Source organism: Meleagris gallopavo, chromosome 2 (assembly GCF_000146605.3).
Source record: "Meleagris gallopavo isolate NT-WF06-2002-E0010 breed Aviagen turkey brand Nicholas breeding stock chromosome 2, Turkey_5.1, whole genome shotgun sequence".
NCBI lineage: Eukaryota > Metazoa > Chordata > Aves > Galliformes > Phasianidae > Meleagris > Meleagris gallopavo.
In genome coordinates this window covers 104268350-104287982 of record NC_015012.2, presented here as the reverse complement: position 1 = coordinate 104287982, position 19633 = coordinate 104268350, and the positions used below count along the sequence as shown (strand labels likewise).

Sequence of the window (19633 nt, the reverse complement as noted above, 5' to 3'; positions counted from 1 at the left end):
CGGTGGGGGTTCACGCGTTCCTTCACCTCACAGATCTTCCTCGTGAGGGGTCCCTAGGCTGCTCGGCTCACACCCTCTCCCCCCGTCTCCCTGAGGGCTCCTTGTTTGCTGTCCTCAGGAGGCTACTCAGCTCTGTCCCACTGAACCCTCAGGGGGAATCCCCAGGCCCTGCTTCTTCTCCTTATCCTTCTGTCTCTCCCTGTATGAGGCCCCTAGTTCACCTGTCACCTCCCTGTTCCCATGTGGGGACGGCCTGAGGGGTTCCTGTCACCTCCTTGGGGCTGGTGTAAAAGGGTTTATGGGGGTATGGGGGTGTATGAGGGTATATAAAGGGATTTGAAGTTTATAACGTGCTGTTTCAGCCCTCAGGACTGCCCCTGTGTGAGGCCAACCCCGGAGCCAGACCTGCCCCCAGGCTTCATGGAGGAAGGACATAACAGTGATGGGAAGGAAAATGCCCTGTGTGGAAGATCTCTCACTGCTGCCTCCCGGGATGGAGGAGGGCGAATGTCTGCGGTCCCACTTGCACAGAGGAAGGTGGAAGGAGGGAAAGTGTATTCAGGAGATGGTGAGCTTGTAAAGGTCACTTTCTGTATGATATGCAGTGCTACAGACTAGGGGCAGAGTTCAGTCTGGAGCAAAGGGGGCTCAGGGGAGACCTTATGGTTCTCTCCAACTCCCTGAAAGGCGGTTGTGTTGAGATGGGCATTGTCCTCTGCTCCCAGGTAACAATGGTAGGACCGGGGAAGGTTCAGGTTGGTATTAGGAAACGTTTCTTCTCCAAAGGAGCAGTGATGCAGTGGCACAGCTGCCCAGGGAGGTGGTGAGGTCACCATCCCTGGAGGTTCTCCAGAACTGCATGGATGTGGCACTAAGGGAAGTGGTCAGTGGGCATGGTGGGATGGGTTGGGGTTGAACTTGGAGGTCTTTTCCAACCTGGTTGATTCTATGATTCTGTCCAAGTATGTTCTGTCACAGGAGCTTGGGACCAGGAGTGACACCCTGGCTTGTAATAATTTGTCCCAAATTTAGAGTATAGGCACACTAGACAAGCTACTCTTGGTTAGAAATGAAACTGGAGGTTGCAGATCTGTGCAGGGCTGTGTATTTGGTAGCTTACTCTGCTTCTCAGAATGTTAGCTAGCTAATATGGGAAACGCCTAGTCTTTGTTGTCTACTGGCATTCAGTCTTGGTGTTTAAAATTCTCTAAAGCAGGTCTTTGCCTGTCCTCTGCCCCTGAGGGGTTGCAAATAATTTCTTTAAATATCTATACTGGGCCAATCTTGGTTTGGGTCACACTGTGCAGATGCCTACTAATGACAGCTGGATTTTTGAGCATGTGTTGCTGTTCCTTGCAGGGGTGTTAGGTTATCTGGAAATGCTGGAGGCACAGGCTCATGAGTTAGGCCTGAAGCAAGAAGAGAAGGAGCAGCAAGAAAAGAAGCTCGACAGACTGAAAGCCAGAGTGCAGGAGCTGAGAGCCCGGAGGGATGAGCTTCAGGCTAAAGTGGAGCTGCAGGAGAAGAGGGTGAGAAAGGGCTTGCTGCAGAGATCTGCCAGAGGGTCTCTGGTATACTCCTGCTCTCACAGCATGCCTGGACTTACTGAGATTATTTTATTTTCTCTTTTTAAGTAATGTACAGTTCTGGCATCCCCTGTTCTCAGTACAGTCTTGTCCAGGACTGCTGGATCTTTATGCTTTGAGATTGCATGGCCATTTATGAACTCTTTTTCCCTTCTTCAGCTTAGTGCTGCCTCACATTTCTCAGAGCTGGGTTATTTCTCTGTAGCTCGAGTGTGTTCCCTGCAGGTGACATGTTTGGTGTCATCAATTCCTGACCTGTCTCATCTTTTGGCTTTTGTAGCTTCTTGACAAGGAAGCACTCGTGACAGATCCAGCACGGCCCAGTGCTCAGACTGTTTTGGAGTGGAAAGTGAAGAGCATTAAGGGCATGCTGCAAGTCTTTTACCTCACAGGTAATGCCTCAAGGCATGCGTTCTGCTAATGGCTGCATTTTTGGGGTGCTAAATTTTGAACAATGAATTTGATGTGAAGTGCAATTTCCCTATTAATGTTGATTGTGTTGTGCTTGAAGTCTTCAGTCTGAAAGCACAGGAAGAGCAGTAATGCTGCAATTCTCTGCCTCTCAGGGAAGGCTTCTGGGATTTTGCAGAAACTCTTGCTTACTGAGCTGCATCTTTTGGACTAAGATCTAGATTTTAGAAGCATGTGAATGCCTTAGTTTTAAAATCTTTGGGCATTAGGTTGAATATTGAAGGGTCTGGGTCTTCCAAGCAAGCATAGAATGCCAGCACCCTCTTTTCAGCTATTACTGAGCTTGGTTTAATGTATTACTTTTTTATTTGTTTCCAAAACAAGTCACCTTTGCTCTCTGTTCCAGTCACTGGAAGGACAGTGTGGAAATACAAGTCTTATGTTGGTGAGGTTGGGTTGAGCCCATGAGCCCTTCTGCCATTCTTGGAGCAGTTTTCTTTCACTTGGGGCAGCCTGTTCTGCATTGTGGTAGCCAGGACTGAGTTTGAAGTGCCAGCATAGCTCAGTTAGTGACAATTTAATCTGCTTGAATTTATCCGATGTCCCTTTAAAAAAGTTGCTGTGTTTTATGTCCCTGAACTCTTGCAAGTCCTTAATCCTCCCAGGGACCTTCCCAGGCTGCCATGCTAAGAGCATACAGCCCCTGCAGTCTGTGCTGTCCCAGCAAAACTTCCTTCAGGTGACAAGTTTCTATCAGTGCTCAGTAAAACCTCTCTCTCTGTACCACCCAAGGGATCAGTGGGAAGCTGACCAAGCAGGGAGTGTGTTTCTGCATCAGCACTGCTTATGAAGGCACCTACCTGGATTCCTATTACGTGGACCTCCTCATCAATCCAGAGGTGAAGATTCAACGCCACTCTGTCCCCGTCTTCATCCCACTGGAGCAGATAGCCAAGAAGTACCTGCAGTCAGACATCAGGCGCTTCATGTCCGTCCTGTCGGACCACCTGAATGCTTATGTTGGGCGGAGGCACCAGGCAGACCAGTTGGAGGTACCAGTGGTCACAGCAACGATGCTTGCCCACCTTTTTGCCTTTTATCTACCAAATGTTAATGAGTGTGCAGAGCTCTGGAGTGCTGGGGGAAAACTAAGTGGCTTTGTTTATATGGAGCGCTCACCATTCTGGTTTTCAGAGCACAGCAAATGACTGCATGACTATAAACTCCATGGCCTGTGTCATTAGTATGTGTGTATTTGGATGTCTTGTGGCTTGTTTAAAATACACAGCCAAGTGCAAGGAAAGCTGTCCTCTTCCTCTGAGGTCCCTAAACTGAAGGAGCTGTGCTTTTGTAAAATGCCTCTGGAGGATGTGACTTAAAGATATAAACGAGCACTTGTTTATTTCAGACTTTTCCTCTCAAGCTTTCCTCAAGGTACAGCCACGCCAGGGCATGTCAGCCTGGTGCAGGGGGTGGGGGCACTGTCCTTTGTTAGCTCTCAGCCCCACGCTGATGGACTCCTGCCCTAGCTTTGCCTTTCAGAAATTTTCTTTGTCCCTGCAGGAGCACTTTTCAGACCGCATAGAAGGAACTTTGCAGAGGAACTCTTTGTGTAACTTGCTGGTCTTTAATTACACCGTGTCAAGTGACAGCAAAACCTTTCCATTCAACGTGAGGCTGCTTTATGGCAACCTCTGTTGCAGCCTCCCTACTGAAGCCATCCTTTCTTGTACACGTAAGTGGGCAGTGCAGGTGTCTGGGTGTGTGGGGAAGGCAGGCCATACTGCAATGGATGAGTTTTTTTTCTAGTTCAGTTTGGGGACAGAAAGAAGCATGCTGTCATGTTTCTTTGGGAGGAAAGATCTTTTCTGTAGCATGGGGGTTAGTGGCAGGGAAATAAGATCTTATTATCATGAGAAATTTCTTTCAGTGCAATTAGAGAAATGATTAATGTGGACACTGAGGCCTGCTGTTGGAGTGTTTCACACTGTGCAGCCAGGCCCTAATTGGCCATGTTGTACCATTAGGTATGCTGGCACATCCTGCCATACATAGCATAGATGGAGGCAGGAGGGAGATTCACAACCTCTTCCAAAGTGTCAGTGATATTGTGAAATGCTCCTAACAAAGATCTCTGCCTGGAAACCCTTCCTGATACCACTTACTCCCCCATCTTTTGAACGATTCTACCTCCTCCTGGTGTTGTACAGACTAGCTGATACTGAGTGTCTTCTGCAGCCTTAGCAATATGGCGTGGCTTAATCCTGATCTGTGCTGTTTTATGACTAATTACTGCAAATGCCCAACTGAGCCGAGGAGGCATTTTCCCATCTCTTCCTCGTGGTTGTGCAGAGCTGTGGGCCCACCTGAGCCACCTCACATCCCATTTACCTGCCCATGTGGGCTGACTAGGCTGCAAAGCTAGATGGAGCTCCGAGCAGAGCAGCTCGGGCTTGTAATCACTGCCAGCAGTCATGATCTGAGGCCTCCTTCTAGCAGCAGAACCCAGCTGTGACACTCCTTGGGTTGCAGTTAGGCTGCAGAAGAAATTGTGCACTGTGTCAACAGCTCCTCCTTTCCTTTCCTTTTCCCCACAGAAATGGCCCCTTTAGAGGTGAAGTTCTGCCCTTGCTCAAAAACATCAGTGTCTTTTGAGCTGATAAGGCAGCTGGGTGGCTGAGGTGCTCCAACACTGTTGTCCCCTCACGAGCAGCCCTTCAGCTCTAAGTGTTTCTTGAGCTGTTTGTGCTCTCTAGCAGTTCAGTTCCCCTGGGGGAGATGCAGAGTTAGGAAGGAGAAAGAAGGGTTATGAGAAGAAAAACTGTGGCCAGTGAGGAAATTCCCTAGGGGAAAGGGAAGAATGAGAAGCAAATAGTTTTATGCTGGTAAAACTGTGTTGCTCTCCCCACTGATACATCTACTTCTGTCTCCTAGCTGGCACTCTTCCATTGCTAGCAAAGATGGCAGCAGCTCACTCAAACACATTTCGACAGATGGCTCTGCACAAAGCCTTCGACTCTATCATCAATGCTAAAGAAAGCCAGGACTGAGCACCGTAAGCTACCTTGACTCTCCTCAGTAATGCGCCTCTCCTGACTTCTTCTGCCTGTGGGGAATGCTCTCAAAATGCAAATGTTTGCCATGGACTGCGGCACTGCTGCTGGGAACCCCCCAGAGGAGCAATTGGCCCAGTTTAAATCTTGAGAGCAGTATTTCCTTGATGATTTTGGGTGTCTATTGCAGGTAATCTTTCCTCAGCACTCTGCTTCTCGCTTGTCATTTAATTCCTGCTCATGATGCATCACAGTGTTTGGTACCCTGGAGCTCCACAGTTATGGAGAACGTCTCACAATTAGAAGGAGAAGCTATATTAAAACATATTAAAACATCAACAGAAAACGTTTTGGAACAAGAACCCTACAGCTCACCACTGCACATATTCAGGCGGCAGAACTCAGACAGCAGGGAGCAAGTGGAGTAATCTGTGCCCTCCTTATAACAGCCAGGAAAGGACTTCATGTTAGAAACTGGTACAGGCTGGAGGACAACTGGGATTGTTATGGCAGCCACTGAACCTTCCCTGGACAGAGGTGAGGTTTCATTTTGCCAGCAGCAGGCCGTGCCCTCATGTGGGCTGCATTAATTCCCCCAGCACATTAGTACTGAGTTTTCCAGAAGATTTCACACCAGCGGTGGCTTTGGACATCCTGTTTTCTTCCTGTCATGGCAAAACTTTCCTGGCATCCCGTCTTTGTGCTTCCAAGTTTGGATCGGATCTTAAAAGCTTGCTGTACTTTTATGAGCACTCTTTCAATGTGTTAATTTCAGTAACGTAGAACTTTTGCTGTGTTATTTTTAAGAATCTCCTTCTATTGATTTTTTTCTAGACTTATAGCAGGGGTCTGGGACATCAGGATTTTCTCCTGTCCCGTTTTCGTGCCAACACTGCATGTGCAAAATTCATAGTTTGTTTTTAAATTGTTTCTGTAGTTTAAGCTTTGTTCAGATCAACCTTTTTATATATAACCTCTGGTGTTCAGATGTTGCAGCTCCGGTAACAATTCCCTGATGACCCTGGGAATTGAGTAGTGGGGTAGGGATCAAAATCTTGTATCATTCTTTCTGTGATTTCCAGTGTTCTGATACTCTGCAACAGGAGAAAGGAGCAAAAGCCACCAGAGGCATCAATCTCCCCTTTAGGAGCCTCTCCAAACCCAGTATCCCTTCAAAGAGGTGGTGAAGCCCTTCTCAGTATCCCCACAACCCCAGAACACAGCAGACACAGAACCAGGCTTTGAAATTCAACTGCTTTCTATTCAAGAAACTAGTGGCATAATTACACTCTGTGTGCCTCCCTTCTCCCCCTGGCCCTGGCAGTGTCACGCTGAATAACACCGTCCCTTCTCAGCCAGTCCCAGGTCCTCTTTTCCATCAAGCAGTGACAGCAGCTGACCACAGCGTGCGCGGGGGGCGAACAGGCACAGTTAAAAATATAAATGTCAATCTGTACTCTTATGTATATATATTTATATATCTGAAATACACAATATTTTGTATTTTTTCTTTTTCTCTGAGCCCAAGGTGGTACTGCACTCTCTCTCCCCGATCTCCTGACTATGTTGTTTGTGACAAGGATGAACTCGGTATGGACTAACGGCAAAGCCCGGATGCTCCTGTGTGTAGGAGAGACGTGTCTTTCCATCCGACCCTGAGTTTGGATCTCCTTGTGCTGAGTGCATGGCAGCTGGGGCCCACAATGCTACTTGGATGCCATACTGCTGCCCACCCTGCAAAGCCTGGGGTGCCTGGGGAAAGGCAGCCCCAGCCCCACACCCACTGAGGGCTGTGAGCTTGTGTGCAGGCACGATGGAGCAAAGGAACTTTCCAGCAGGGATTTGGAAAGGGTTGTGCAAAGGGGTTGATTTCTCAAGTTTGGTTTCAGATCCGGACCTCAGTGGGACAGATGTCCCTGCTGGCTGTGGTGGTGGGCACTGGGCCCCCCTGGCCGCCCCTCTGGGTGCTGGGGAGACGGTGGCTGTGCTGGCTGGCAGGCGCCGGGCCCTCAGGAGCTGTCCACCACCTGATGGGGCAGGGTGACGGATGAGCCGTTGATGAAGGAGCCCTGCTTCTCCCGGCCCTTGAGGAAGAAAGTGAGCAGCTCCCCTTTGCCCTTGACGTAGATGGCCCCACGGCGTACAAAGCGGAAGCCGTACTCCTTCAGGATGAGGTGCGTCTCCTCTACCACCTGCAGGGACAAATGGACATAGTGGGAGGCTGGGGAGACCCTGCCCAGCACACAGCATAGGGAGCACGGACCCCCGTGTGCTGCTTGGGCAACAGGTTTACCCACCCACCAAGCTGCCCATTGTCTTGAGGTGCCCTACTTTTAGCAACGCCTTGTCCCATTCCCAGCTTGGAGGAGCCGTCAACCAGTCCCAGCCCTGCTGAATACTGCTGGCAATGCTTTCCCTTCCCGTGCAAAGCACAGTGCACTTCAAGGGCTGTAAACACTTCTGAATAATTCTCAGTTTGTCCCCTTGGTTGCCCAGGTCGTGCTGTCCCACCTGTATGTTCCCCATCACACCAGTGGACTCCATCCTGCTGGCCACGTTCACTGTGTTGCCCCAGATGTCATAGTGTGGCTTGCGGGCACCAATGACTCCTGCTAGCACAGCTCCCTTGTTCATGCCTGCGCAAGAGCAGGGTGGATGTCACCTCTGTGCTTGGTGACATCCAGATGGGACACCCAGGGTCTGCTCTGGGAGACAGGGCATGAGATCACCCCCGGCCTCATGAGGTCCCACCACTCACAGGGAAGGAGGGGAGAGCCCCATGTTCCCAGACTTGCCTATGCGCAGCATGAAGTTGTTGAAGGACTGGTAGTTGATGTTCATCAGTGTCACCTTCATGGCCAAGGCAAAGTCAGCAAGGTCAGCCAAATGCTGCCAGCGCTCCTTATCCGAGAGAGTCTCCTTCTGCGAGAGCAGTGGGTCAGGAATGCCCCCCTTGCCCACCATCCCCTGCTGCAGGGACCCCTTACCTTGGTGCTGTAGCCGTTGGCGTTGGCATCAGGAGTCACTCCAGACGCAGCCATGTAGGTGCTGCCGATGGTTTTGATTTTGGTGATACACCGGAATTGGGGTTCATCCAGGAGCTGAGCCACGGGAATAGATCTTCAGGCACCTGAGGGCCAAAGCCCTGTGTTGCCCCCATGACCAGCTCCAGCCCAACTCACTGCATCGAAGTCAGAGATGATCTCATTGAGGAACCGCAGGCACTCGATGCCCCCGTTGTTGATACTCTCCTCTGTGTAGAAGTCGGCGAAGTTGGGGAGAGAAGCAAACATGACGCCAATCTCATCGTAGGACTGGCTGTACAGCTCCTGGGGAGAGAGGAAGGACAGTGGCTGTCAGCTGGAGATGTGGCTATCAGATGGAGATGTGCCTGTACCTCCAGCAAGCCCGAAACCTCCAAACCCAACCCTCCTCCATCTGAAAAAATAAGAGTGCTCTGCAGTCCTCCTTTGCAAGGCCAAGAAATCGCCTCCATCCAACCAAAGATGTTTGACTAGAGTCTTTGGCAACCTCTCCAGATACAGAGACCAGGAACAAAAAAAATGGGCTGAATCACTAAATTTAACCGGGACTCTTGGGGATGCTGCTTGTGGGACAGAAGGTCTGTGTTCCTGGGGGCCCCTCACCTCGTCCCGCTTCTTGGAGCCCAAGAAGTGCCGGGCCACATGCTCGGGCAGCATGTTGGTGACAAGGGCCTCGTTCCAGCGCCGCATCTCATAGACCCGCTCCTTCTGGTCGTGGACATCGATCTTCCAGAGGAAGAGCGTCCTGGCCAGCTTTTCCACCTGCAGGCAGGGGGAGATGGATGCAGCAGTGCCTCACCAGCACTAGGAGCATGCCAGCTGGTGTGGGGCTGATCCAGGCTCGGATGGAGGGTATGGGGCATGGTGAAACCGTAATGGGAGACATAAGACCTCATGTGAGGGGCAAATGGGACCTTCATGGGGAAAGCATGGGCTCTGGAGCAACCATGATGCAGCCTGCTCTAAATCTTGTAGGGGAGATGGAGGTACCAACGTAGTCCTAGGCTTCCATGGAGAAGAGCTGGAAGTGGTTCCACAGTTGGGAACCAACCGTGCTTCCTTGGAGCATGCAGAAATCAGGCTCGGGGCTGTAGTAACAACACAGAGGGGAAGGAAGAAAGGGGCCTCCTAAGGGGGTTGAGTCACTCACGTGGCGAGAGAAGTAGTAAAAGCTGAGCATCACGATGAAGATCATGGCTGTCATGGAATACTTGGAAGGGACGAGTGAGGACCTGCTGGGGGATGTGGCAAGGTGTAGGTGGGTGGTGAGCTTGGCCGTGCCCCCTCACCATGCGCCTACCACCCCTTACATGCTCTGCTGGCTGCGGCGGCGGTCGTACTGGTCGAAGATGTGCTCCCAGGCGTAGATGTTGACAGTGCCGGCTGCCCCAGTGATCAGCACCATGAGAGTCAGCTTGACCATGTGGCTGACCTGCACCAGCATGATGGTGGCCACCAGGGCCAGCACGGCGATGTAGCTGTAGTACTTGGGCTGCTCCCAACAGCCGCCTGGCCGTGGTGGCACCACCGTCCCATTGACTGTCCCGCTGTAGTCCTGCTGACAGCTGAGCTGGGGGCATGAGGGCAGGATGAGTACAGGGGGCAGGGAATGATGATGTCCTCTCAAGGGCTGGAGTACTTTGCAGGAGAGAGGAGGATACCCCAACTGCCAAGTGCTAAAATCCTCTCCAGCCTCAGTGCAGCCCTCATTGATTTAATGATTCGCTGTGCATGGGACTGTGCACAATTATGGGCTGTTGGGACATGGAAGGTCAGAGAGGGTTCCTGCACTGGCCCCATATCTCACCATGTCCACAATATCAGCCGTGGTGACAATGATGATGGCAGCCATGGCCCAGGTGTTGCGTGCCCAGCGAGTCCTGTCAATCCAGGTGGAGAAGGCCACGAGCTTTTTGGGGAAGACCTGCCGGGAGAAGACAAGGGACTTCACCCAGGTGGGACACATCACCACGGTGGCCATAGAGAGAACAAATAGTAGCGCAAAATATAGATGGGGAAGGTGTTGGGGGAAAGAGCAGCCCCCAAACCTCACATATCCTCAGTGTGCCCACCCCGTGAGGCTGCCCATCCCGCTCTCACCCGGGGAAAGATGGCAGCCAGTGAGCAGAGGGTAAGGATGAGCAGCAGGATCTCCCCCACCACGAAGGTCACGTAGTTGGCCACCAACCTGTCATAAAAGACCCAGAATGGGACAGACCTGAAGCCCTGCGGGGCTGAAGGCGAGCTGGGGCAATCCATCCCCAACGCCTCCCCACCGTACCAAGGGTCGATGAAGACCTCCACCAAGGCAGTGAAGAAAAGGACAACACAGGAGCAGCTGAAAGCAGCACCGCTCTGCTTCTCCTTCTCCACTGAGTAGCGCGTCTCCATCTCAGGGTCAATGAAGCGCATGGAGAGCCGGAAGGTGCTCTTCCCCTTCAGCCTGCCAGCAACATTGGCCATCAGCACCCAACAGGGCTGGGCTGGGTCGCACTGCCGGCTGGGTGACTCACGCCTGGACAGACTCGCGCTCCAGCAGGGCCTCGTTGAGCAGCTTGTTGAGCTCCTGCTCATTCTGTGACGCATCGATTACCCGCTCAGCCAAGTCCCGTAGCCGCAGCCGGCGCCGTGGGTTGGGGAAGGATGGGTTCACAGCCTGTGCCATGAAGCAAAGCATCAGTGGGAACGCTGAAGCCATTGTGGTGTGATCATCACGGCAGTCCCCAAAGTATGAGCTGAAAGAGGTGCTTCCCACGCACCGTACCTCTCCATCCTCCTCCCCGTTCTCCAGGGTGCCCCTCACCCTGGCATCAGACTCATCAGACTCCTCAGGGCTGGTGCACGCCAAGATGGCACTGCCATTGCGCTCCTTGGTGTTGATGAGCAGCGGGGAGCCTCCATGGGATGAGGTCAGTGACAGCTTCTGCAAGGCCGAGGCGTGGCTCACAATGTGCCAAGGATGCCTGCTGCAGTGGCACCGGTGCCCACGCCACTACTCACCACGCCATTGATGCCATTGCGTAGAGGCTGCTTGGGCACCACGATGAGGTAGGTGACAATGCCCTTCTCCTTCAGGTACTCGCAGCGAGAGCCACCCTCACCTGGCTCCACCTCGAACTCGCCCTTCAAGCAGTCCATGGTGCTCTGTGAGATGTGCACACGCCTGCGGGACACGAGGTGCCATGAACTGGGGCCACCCTATGGCTGTGGGATGGTGACACCACATCTCATCCTCACTAAGAGATGCTCACCCAGGGATGCCACCTGCCTCCATCTTGTTGGCCACGGTGACGTCGGTGGACCACACGTCGTACTGCCAACGCTTCTGGCCCAGCACACCGCCCAGCACCGTCCCGCTGTGCACTCCCACACGCATGTCCACCGCTGTCTTGGTCTTTTCCCGCACGTAACTGGGAGGGTGACATGGGAGTCACTCACTGCCCCTTCTCCTTCTTCTTCCAACCCCAGGGCAATAACACTTTCCTTAATTGAGTGCACTTGGCACAAGAGAGGAGACAGAAAAGGGTAGGGTGGTGTCCTGCCTTGGAGAAGCCCAATGGGGTGACCCTTGTGGGGCACTGGGGAGCCCCTGCCTATATCAGTACCCATCGCTGGGTCCTCTCTGCTTTTTGCCAAATCCCAGGGACACCCTTGGGACAGTGATCAGCACACAATAGACACAATGAGGACATGCTGGAAATGATGACAAGAACACAGTGAGAATGAGGACGAGGACACTATCATTGGCACTGGCACAGGTTGCTGTGGGTGCCCCATTCATGGCAGTGCCCAAGGCCAGGCTGGTTTGGGCTTTGGGCAGGCTGGTCTATGGGAGGTATCCCTGACTACAGGATGGGATTGGAACTGGTTGGGCTTCAAGGTCCCTTCAAACTCGAGGTCTCTTCCAGCCCAAATCATTCTATGATTCTAAGTTATGCTGGAAGCAATGATGAGGACATATTGGGAACAATGACAAGGACACCCTGGGGACAATCCTGAGAAGCTCTTACGAAATGGCCTCCACCATGGCAAGCCCCATCATGATGGAGCAGACAGCATGGTCCTCCCGGTAGTCGGGCAGCCCACAGATGCAGTAATAGCAGTCACCCAGGATCTTGATGCGCAGTTGGTGGTATTTCTGGGGAGAGGGGCATGGTATCAACCCCCTCCCCATGACTGGGCTTCCCCCATCCCTCTCCCAGGCAGGGCTTGCTCCATCCTTCCCCATGCCAAACTCTTCCATGCTCACAAGGGAGACAAATAATCACATTTTCCATTCCCTCCCTGCCTCCCTGAAGATTTGGCCAACTGCAGCCCAGATGGTGGGGGCCTCCACCCTTTCCCCATTCTATTTTTGCCAGTAAAAAAATGGGGCATCTCCAGCCCATCCCCTTGCTGATGAGCGGGGACACTCACAGCTGCCAGCTTGTCGAAGCGGGCGAAGAGCTCGTTGAGGAGCTTCACCAGCTCCTGGGCGCTGCAGGATGAGGAGAGCTGCGTGAAGCCCACGATGTCTGCAAAGAGGATGCTGTGGGGAGCGAGGTGTTACAAATATGCTCCTCACGGGGAGAATTTGCAGCGAGAATTTCTTTTCCCACGACGCAGACATGACTGCGACGATCGGTTCAGCTATGTCCCCAAAGGCTATTTTGGGACGTGGCTGGAAACAAGGCTCTGCAAATCATGTCTGGATCAAAAAGTGGCCCCAAGCCATAGTCTGGCTGGCAGCTGTCCCCTGCTACCCTTTGCTTTAGCCACCACCACCCCCTCCCCCCCCAGTCTCCTTCTAGGGCTCTCTGGCCCTAAATACAAGAAATTGAGAGATTTTCCCCATTGATCATGGCATGGGTAGGAGCCAGCCCTACCTGACATTCTCGTGGCGGTACATGTACATGGTGTTGAACTGCTGCATCTCCTTCTGGCTCGGGTCCTTCTTCATATCCTTCAGCATCTCATCTGCCACGTGCTTGGGCAGGATGGAGAGCATCAGCCGCTCCTGGGGGACAGGGCAGGAAACTGAGTGTAAGTGCACTGTGCATGTGCTATTCTGAGCAGCCCCCTCTCCATGGGGACAAAGAGCAGCAAAAGTCAGCCCAAAAACCCATGCCAGCACCAGAGGGTCTGCAGCAATGTCTACTAGTGACAGGAGAAGAGGTGATGGCCTCAAGTTGTGGCAGGGGAGGTTCAGGTTGGATGTCAGGAAATATTTATTCTCCAAAAGAGCAGTGATGCAGTGGCACAGCTGCCAAGGGAGGTGGTGGGGTCACCAAACCTGGAGGTGTTCCAGAATCGTGAGGATGTGGCACTGAGGGACGTGGGCAGTGGGCATGGTGGGGTGGTCTGGGGTTGGATTTGGGGATCTTGGAGGTCTTTTCCAACCTGAATGACTCTGATTCTCTGATTTTATGTCCCTGCAAACTGCCCTAGGGATGGGAAAACTACACCATGGAGGATCTCTTGATTTAAAGGCATGGTTTGTTCACATGCCACCCCATAGGGCAGCAGCAGCACTGGCCCCAAGGAGGAGTAAGCCCATGGGGGACATCATACTCCCTGCTTTCCCCACAGCCCTGCAGCTGGAAAGGGGATGCATCCCCCATCTGACTGCACATGAGGATCTGTGCTATGTGTAATTAACACTGTTAATGAAGTAGGTTTTCCCCCTGGGTTTCTGTGCACAATGGGGCTGTTGCTGGAGGAACAGCTCCATGTCCCTGCCTGTGGCTTTCAGAGCTGCCACCATACAGACAGCACACAGTGAGCCCCTGCTGCAAGGAAAGGAGTCAGGGATTTCCTGAGATGTCCACTGGGGCTTGATGCTGAATAACCCTGAATTCACCCAGTCACTTTGCAAGCTTCAAAGCTACTGACCAGCCAATATATGGGGCAGTGCTGGTGGGAAAAAGGCCACAAAGTGCTCCCTGTGATATGGGTGTTGTGCTGGTTCTTCCTCCTACCCCAAGAAGCAGGTGCTGACAGTGGGCTGGACCCAACACGCATCTCTGTTGCCATTGGGAGCAAATTGCTGGCAGCGGATCAACAAGATAAGAGATGGGAGATGGGGAGAGAGGCTCCAGATAAGGTGCTAAAATTAGCTGGGCTTATAACTGGATGCCAGCTGGAGAAAATGAAGCTTTCCAACTGCCTTCTGTCAACACCATACAGGTTCTCCACCCGCTGTTATCACTCCTGTCCCCACAGCAGGATCAGCGCCGTGAGAAGTGAGGTGGCCAAGATCCCAATGGGGACATGGTTGGCTGGGGATGGGGAAATGCTACAGGGCCATGCCTGATGATGGGGACATGGAAACTTCTTGTGTGGCCATGTGTGGGGACAGAGAAATGTTATGTGGCCACACCGGATGATGGGGACGTGACATATGGCCATGCCCAAAGATGGGAACTGTGCACAAGGCAGGGACATACTGCATGGCCATGCCTAAGGACAAGGAGCTGCTATATGACCATGTCTATAGGCAGAGACATTCCAAATGTCTGTGACTGGGCAGGGACCTGCTGTATAGCTGTGATCATGGACACATGCTTGAGGACAAGGACCTGCCACGCGTCCATGTCCAGTGATGGAGACCTGCTGCCTGGCCATGCCTGCGGACCTGCAGCATGGCTCTGCCCAAGGACAATGACATGCCACAGGACATGCCCAAACAAAGGGACATGCCATGTGTCCATGCCTGATGAATGGGACCTACAGCATGGCCATGCCACATGGTTGTGTAATGGGGTAAGGAACTGCCACATGGCCATGCCCAAAGCTGGGGACCTGCCATGTGCTTACACATGAGAACAGGGACCTGCCATGGGGATGGGGACAGCTTGGAGGTGATCATGTCAGAAGCTGTGAGGTCCTGGAAGAGGACAGTTACATGGTGAGTTGGCTAAATCACAATTCCCACCTCTGGTCCTCTTATTCTTGTTGCCAGCCACCTGTGCCCCATCTTGCTGTCCCCATACTGTCCCCAGCCACGGCTCCTACCTGCTGCTGGCTCTGCTCCTCCAGGTTGAGCTTGACCTCAAGGGACTGCCGCGCTTCCAGGAAGGCCTTGCGGTGCTTGCGGTCAGCCATGTAGTAGGACATGGTGCCCACCGTGATGGCACAAAGGTAGATGGCAATGTTGGACAGGATCTGTGGGGATGAGTTGGGGTGAGAAAGCATTCTGATGATGGAAGACATGAAATCAACTCTGGGTGCAAGCCTCTGTGCTACAGCCATGGATAGCTGCTGGGGGGACTCACTTCACTGCCATGAAGCGATGGCTCTGCAGGAGGTCAACAGGAGCCCTCATGGTCCCTGAGGGCTGACTGCCTCATTAAACCTTGCAGAGGTGTTTTGGAAAATGGCAGTGGGTCCACAGGGGCAGGAGCTGCTCTGGGGACAGTTATGCAGGGGCTGAAGTGTAGAAGCTAATGAAAACATGGCCAAACCCTAAAAATGTCCATGCTCCCATCCCTTCAAGCAGCCAAAACCATGGCTATGAGGTGGCAGTATGAAAGGTGGATGTGCACAGGTGCTGCTGGCCATGAAAACCCATTCTGTTTGCTGTGAGCATGGTGCTGGACCTGGCCCATAGGTCAGATCCCATCAATGGGACAATGGAAACAAGAGCAAAAGCCCTTCATGGAAAGTATGCCTGATGATTGAAAGTTGAAAGAATTCAGTTTGTTTAGTCTAGAAAGGCTAAGTGTGGCAGAAAGGACATGATGGCAAGTTGCAGCTCTGCTGAAGGCAGCTCTGAGGATATGGAGAAGCCCTCCCATCCCAGAGCACAGGCCGAGTGACAGCCTATCTCCACTGGGGACTTGCCACCATGCTCAGTGTCCACCTCCTGACCCCTACTCCCCAGCCCTGCATCCCAAAGACCAGCTCTCATGGCTTGTGCCCATCCCCCATCCCTGCAGCTCGGGATTCCCGGGAAGCCCCAGTGTGGCAGCTGGCAAGTGAGAACCATCTGGAGGTGAGCACGGAGAAGAAACCCCCAAACCAGCCGCATCTCTCTATTTTTAAGCAGTTGTCATGACAATGCACCACTCCGCCGAGCTCAGCACTGTTTGGCACACATAGGGTCACTGGGAACCCCGCCTGGATGGAGACATGCCTACCTCAAAACCCCACATCGTGTGGTCATATACCACAGCCAAGCACATCCTTGCACTGTGCCAGGGATGCTCATCTCCCAAACCATCAAAGGTGCTCCAAGGTGAGCTGCAGACCGTGCCATTTTCCTCCGGCCCCACCAGTGTCTTGCAGGCGTGGAGGCCATCCAAACAGGGGATGAGTCAATGTCCCAGCCCAGTGAGTGACAACAAAGCCATGGGCAGGGGATGGAAACCCCATGGTAGGATGAGAGGTAATGGCCTGAAGTTGTCCCAGGGGAGGTTCAGGTTGGATATTAGAAACAATTTATTTTCCAGAAGAGCAGTGATGCAGTGGCACAGATGCCCAGGGAGGTGGTGGGGTCACCATCCTTGGAGGTGTTCAAGAATCATAGAGGTGTGGCACTGATTGATGTGGGCAGTGAGCACACTGGGTGTGAGCTGGGGTTGGACTTGGGCACCACAGAGGTCCCTTCCAACCTTAATGACTCTATGATTCTATGGACTGAGTCCCATGCATCCTGTCTGGCTCACGGCATGGAGAACCACCAAACCCAGAGCCCCAGACCCCCAGACCCATTCAGCCCATGGGCTCATCCTGGACAGCTGAAGCAGGGCAGAAGCTGCTGGCATTTCTCATCAAGCCTCCTGGGCTGCGCCGGTCTGAGCAGCACCTGCTGCTTCATCCTATTAATAGCAGTGCCCTCGGGGAGCCGTACAAACGTCCATAATAATAAAGCATATGATGTTTATTTCTGGACATAATGTTCCTCTTTTGCAGCAAGCAGAGGCTGAGGCATGCGGCGTTGCCAAGGTTTTGCTGGCCCCGGACTCGCCGTGCCACAGCAATGATGAATGCAGGCGCTGCTGGCCGGGGGGATGCCTGCAGAGCCCCCAAATCCGGGCACGTTGTCATCATCTCACTGCAGTGCCAGGAGCAAAGGCAGGAGATGGAGTCCCTGTTGCATGCAGCTCCTTTGGGTTTGCATTTTTTGGATCAGCAGGGAGCAAAACCTGGGAAAGCCACTGCTTGCACAGGTTTCCGTAGCATCTTCTCACGTAACGCACATGTGGAGCGGGCAGTGTGGGTACTTCCAGCAGGATTTTCCACTGTCAACAGCCACTGCTGCACAAGTTTGCAGCTTTGCCTTTTATTTTCCCATCCCCTGAAGAAGGCCGTGCTACTAGCAGGCCTGGAAACGCTGTGTGTGCTGCCTGCTGGAGCACCCAAGATGGATGGGCCATGGGGGACATGAGTCGGGCTTGGGTCACCCTTCTGCTGCAAAACCCATTGCTCTGGGGCAGTGACAACACTGTCTAGCTGCTCCAGGCAAGAATTTCCCAGGAAATACTGAAGCTGAGGCGATGGGCCAAGAACCACTCTACCCCTGCATCCCCATCGTTTACTGCCATGCACAAAATGGTGGCCCATCCCTATAGCAGCATTTGAGCTTGGGGATGCTGTTTCTCTACGATTTCTTTGGCAGAAAATCATCCCCAAAGCATCCCCAAGCACGGGGCTGAGCAGCCTCGCACCAGAGCTCCAGCACTGGGGGGGTCGATGGTCCCAGCCCCATGGTGGGGTGGCTGCAGGGCTGATGGCTGTGGGGCTGGTGCCTGCTTGGGACCATTTAGTTCTCCAGCTACATCCTCCTGGGAATCCTCTGGTGGCTGTTTGTGAGCCTGGAGGAAGGCCCACGCTGGGCTGTTGCCAAGCTTTGGTTAAAAATGGCCTCTTAAAGCCATTTTTGTAATTTAAGGGGAAATCAGCACAAGTGGAGCCCCTTAGCAGGGAGGATGGGGATGCCCTCAGCCCACTGTGCCTCACTTTCCCCAGCAGCTAAAGCACAGCCCATTTGTCTATACACCCTCGGTGGCTCTTGGGGTCAAATCTATAGCTTTGAGGTCGGGTCTGTGGCATGGATGCCATGGGGGTGTTTTAGGGGAGCACCCCGCAGCCAACAAACACCACCATCAGCTCAGAGTGCCCAGATCAAAGCAACTCTAGGGTCAAAGCACAGAGATGGACATGAACGCGGGGTTAAGCCACGGGAACACAGTTGGCTTCTAACTAGGGACAGGATGAGAAGTAATGGCCTCGTTGTTGTTGTGCCAGGGGAGGTTTGGGTTAGGAATTAGGGAAAGAGTGCTGAGGTATCGAAACAGGGAGGTGGTGCAGTCACCGCCCCTGGAGGTGCTGAAGAACTGTGGGGATGTGGCACAGAGGGACACGGCCAGTGGGCACGATGGGGGGTTTGGGGTTGGGTTTGGAGATCTCAGAAGCCTTTTCCAACCTGAATGATTCTTTGTGACTGAGTGCGGTGGTAACGGCTTGATGGTTGGACTTGGTGATTGTAGAGGCCTTTCGCAAGCTTAATGATTTGATGATTACATGATTTGCCCTACGCCACCCCCGGGTCCCCGCATCCCCCTTCCTGTCCCCGTGTCCCCGTACCTGTCTCAGCAGCGTGCCCTCATCCAGGGCATCCTGCCTCTGTTGGGCGACGGTGACGCCAAGCACCAGCGTGTGGACGCCGCAGGACACGGCGGTGATGAGCACGATGGGCGCCAGGCGCAGCGGCAACGTGATGAAGAAGGAGAAGACGAAGAAGGCCTGCCAGCCCACCGTGTCGCTGGCCTCGGGCGAACGCGAGAAGTTGAGGCCCAAGTAACAGAAGATCTGGGCCAAGATGAGGACCCAGAGGACGTAGGGCAGGAAGCGACGGGCGGCGCGCTCGGGTAGCAGCCTGTATTTGCAGAGGGCAAAAAGCAACACGTGGGCGGCCAAGCCGGTCCCCGCTGCCAACGCCGGGGCCAACTTGTCGGCGGCGTAGACCGTGGTACACATGAGGAGGACGTAGCAATCGAAGAGGGCTGCGAAGACCACCAGCACCAGGAGGGTCTCGTGGCGTTGCCGACGGAAGTAGGTCTGGTAGAGGTTCTCCAGGGACTCGGGTGCGAAGGTGAGGCGCATGAAGCGGGGCAGGCAGAGGCACGGCCCCGAGCTGCGCACCGTCACCTCGTGGGTCCGGCCCACGGCGTGCTCGGGGTCCGACGGCAGGCTCACCGAGTAGTCGGCGGAGTACTCGGCCGAGTACTCGGGCTCCGAGAAATCCCTGTTCCTCGGCATCGCGATGCTTTTCCCACTCCGATCCCGGAGAAACGATGCTCAGCGGGGCATCGCCCTCAGCATCCCCGTTCGGCGGAGCTTCGCGCTCGCTCTCCTTTCCGGGAGCCGTTCTCTCCGGTCTCTCCTCGCGCAGAAGAGCGGCCGGAGGAGGCGATGGGGATTATAAATAGCGAAGGCCGGGAGGCGTGCCGAGCCGGCCTGCCCAGCCCCTGCGCACTGCCTGGCTGCGAGCGGAGCGACGCGGAGAGGAAAAATGTCGCGATGCCTCCTTCCCTCCTTCCCTGCCCCTCCTTCGAGG

The 19633-nt window shown here is 53.6% G+C and overlaps 2 protein-coding genes across 3 annotated transcripts; one reads left to right on the top strand and one right to left on the bottom strand.

The window, feature by feature from the left end:
• The first annotated feature begins 12 nt into the window (after positions 1-12).
• CENPO (centromere protein O) lies at positions 13-5835 on the top strand. The gene is made up of 6 exons (XM_003204583.4): positions 13-568; positions 1360-1529; positions 1867-1978; positions 2790-3049; positions 3561-3732; positions 4932-5835. The coding sequence occupies exons 1-6, from the start codon at positions 421-423 to the stop codon at positions 5045-5047; spliced, it is 978 nt and encodes a 325-aa protein (XP_003204631.1). The 5' UTR covers positions 13-420; the 3' UTR covers positions 5048-5835.
• Positions 5836-7059: 1224 nt separating this feature from the next.
• Positions 7060-19626, bottom strand: ADCY3 (adenylate cyclase 3). 2 transcript variants are annotated; one of them, XM_019613371.1, is made up of 20 exons: positions 18661-19626; positions 15088-15237; positions 12960-13090; positions 12511-12622; positions 12105-12232; positions 11346-11504; positions 11095-11257; positions 10859-11017; positions 10608-10750; positions 10376-10537; positions 10195-10282; positions 9902-10018; positions 9405-9664; positions 9245-9326; positions 8698-8856; positions 8233-8379; positions 8038-8151; positions 7846-7972; positions 7562-7686; positions 7060-7242 (listed from the first exon to the last, which is right to left on the bottom strand). In XM_019613371.1, exons 1-20 carry the CDS (start codon positions 19333-19335, stop codon positions 7060-7062), a joined length of 3384 nt encoding a protein of 1127 aa, XP_019468916.1. In that variant the 5' UTR covers positions 19336-19626. The 2 variants fall into 2 exon arrangements, with proteins under 2 accessions (XP_019468916.1, XP_019468915.1); XM_019613370.2 differs by lacking the exon at positions 7060-7242 and having other exon boundaries at positions 7251-7686.
• Positions 19627-19633: the final 7 nt, after the last annotated feature.